At 39.8% G+C, this 2117-nt stretch overlaps 1 protein-coding gene across 3 annotated transcripts in view; it reads right to left on the bottom strand.

Moving 5' to 3' along the window:
• The window catches only part of LOC107671822 (protein phosphatase 1 regulatory inhibitor subunit 16B-like), a 43385-nt gene that overhangs the window by 4787 nt on the left and 36481 nt on the right, over positions 1-2117 (bottom strand). For all 3 annotated transcript variants that reach the window (XM_016464804.1, XM_016464805.1, XM_016464806.1), the window contains 3 exons: positions 1940-2065; positions 664-739; positions 233-362 (listed from right to left, as the gene is read on the bottom strand). In XM_016464804.1, the coding sequence (XP_016320290.1) occupies positions 233-362; positions 664-739; positions 1940-2065 (332 nt within the window). The remainder of the gene's footprint in view (positions 1-232; positions 363-663; positions 740-1939; positions 2066-2117) is intronic.

Raw genomic sequence — 2117 nt, 5'->3', positions numbered from 1 at the left:
AGTGTGCGAGCGAGTGTGCGAGTGTGCGTGTGAGAGTGATAGTGAGCGTGCGAGTGTGCGTGCGAGTGTGCGTGCGAGAGCGCGCGCGTGTGCGCGTGAGCGTGCGAGTGTGCGTGTGAGTGCGCGTGTGAGTGAGTGAGTGTGTGTGAGTGTGCGTGTGAGTGTGTGAGCGTGTGAGTGTGCGTGTGTGAGCGTGTGAGTGTGCGTGTGAGTGTGTGTGTGTGTGTTGTACCCGCGGCTGCCGGTGCTGCTGGTCCGGCGGCACAGTGACGTCTTGTGCTTCAGCTGTGATTTCATGATGATGTCATGTTTGTGCTTCAACTCCAGCAGATGATTCCTCAACTCCTCATCCTCACACAGATCTGGACACACACACACACACACACACGATTAATGCTCCCGTTTACTGAGATTTATTCATGAATTTGTCCTATTAAAAAAAAAAGGAATGGGCGCTATGAATCATGGGATATTGTCAGCCCAGTCTGCTGTGTATGAGGAACAGATCTCATGTCTGATTCTGCCGGATGGGTGTTTCACTGCCGTTCTCCTGATCTGAGTCTGTGTCTTATCTACTCAAACCAATGCGTCCGTGCATACACTGATCTCAGTCTGTCATGAACAGAGTCTCGTCAGGCTCTTTCTGTGATGATGGGTTTGTACCTATAGGCGTCTCCTCCAAGTACGTCTTGGCGTTTAGATCGGCACCATGAGAAACCAGAAGCTCGGCCACATGCACCTGTGGGAGGAGATTCATTAGTTTTTATCATTCATTAACATTATTAGTAGAGAATTATGAGTTATAATGAGTCTATCATCACCACATCACTTACACTGAATCTGGCTTTTGATATTTATCTGTGGATGCCAAGATTATTATTATACTAAAATATATTCTTGTTAATTGAAATATAGCTTAAATAAAATATAAACATTAGATGAAAAATTAGAAATGCTGTCTTGGCAACTAACTGTTGAAGCACTAAAATTACTAACTGTAAATAATAATATTTTAAACTTAAATAGTGATAAAAAAAACAAAAATGAAGCAAAGGCACATAACACTTCTAATCTAAAATTAAAATGAAATCTGAAAATATAAAAACATTAAGTATGATTGTATGTATATGATATTTTAATAGCTGGTGGATGCTCATTACTGATGAATTATTACATTTTTATGATCTCTTTATAGTCTCATTTGTAAGTGGCTTTGGATAAAAGCATCTGTTAAATGTAATAAATGTAAATGTAATAAATGTGCTGCTCGTTCAAGCTGCGGTGATGCACAGTACAGTAGCATTAACCTGATGGATTACAGTAAACATTTAACTCTTTAAGAGCAAAGTTAAAGACACTTCTTCTGTCTGTAGCAGATTTCAAAATTAATATCCATCTTTCATACGGAACATTACGATGTTGTGATGCCTCACTTCACTTACGACATAACTACTGATTTCAGTTTTAATGATTTAAAAGTTTTTTATTAAATGCATCAAATATAAAATAATTTATAATTATAATATTTATAAGCCAATTAATGGTTCTCAGCCATAACATATATAAAATACTGTTTTTGAATGAAGTCTCTTCTGCTCACTAATGCTGTGTGTTTGTGTGTGTGCATTTTTAAATAAAAAATACAGTAAAAACATAAATATTGTGAAATATTATTCCAACTTAAAATAATTTTCTATTGCAATAATATTTCACAATATTACTGTTTGTGTGTGTGAGAGAGTTTGTGTGTGTGTGTGTGTGTGAGTTTGTGTGTGTGTGTGTGTGTGAGTTTGTGTGTGTGTGTGTGTGTGAGTTTGTGTGTGTGTGTGTGTGTGAGTTTGTGTGTGTGTGTGTGTGTGAGTTTGTGTGTGTGTGTGTGTGTGAGTTTGTGTTGTGTGCATGTGTGTGTGTGTGTGTGTGTGTGTGTGTGTGTGAGTACCTGTCCCCAGCATGCAGCAGCGTGTAACGGCATCCACCCGTCAGAATCCCTCATCTCTGTTCTGGCTCCGCCCTCTAACAGCATCTCTGCAGCCTCTGAGAAACCGTTTGCCGCTGCGACGTGCAGCTGAAAACACACACACACACACACACACACACACACACACACACACACACAC

This window comes from Sinocyclocheilus anshuiensis, unplaced genomic scaffold (assembly GCF_001515605.1).
Source record: "Sinocyclocheilus anshuiensis isolate Anshui unplaced genomic scaffold, SAMN03320099.WGS_v1.1 scaffold3217, whole genome shotgun sequence".
Lineage (NCBI taxonomy): Eukaryota > Metazoa > Chordata > Actinopteri > Cypriniformes > Cyprinidae > Sinocyclocheilus > Sinocyclocheilus anshuiensis.
This window is presented reverse-complemented; position numbering and strand designations above follow the sequence as displayed.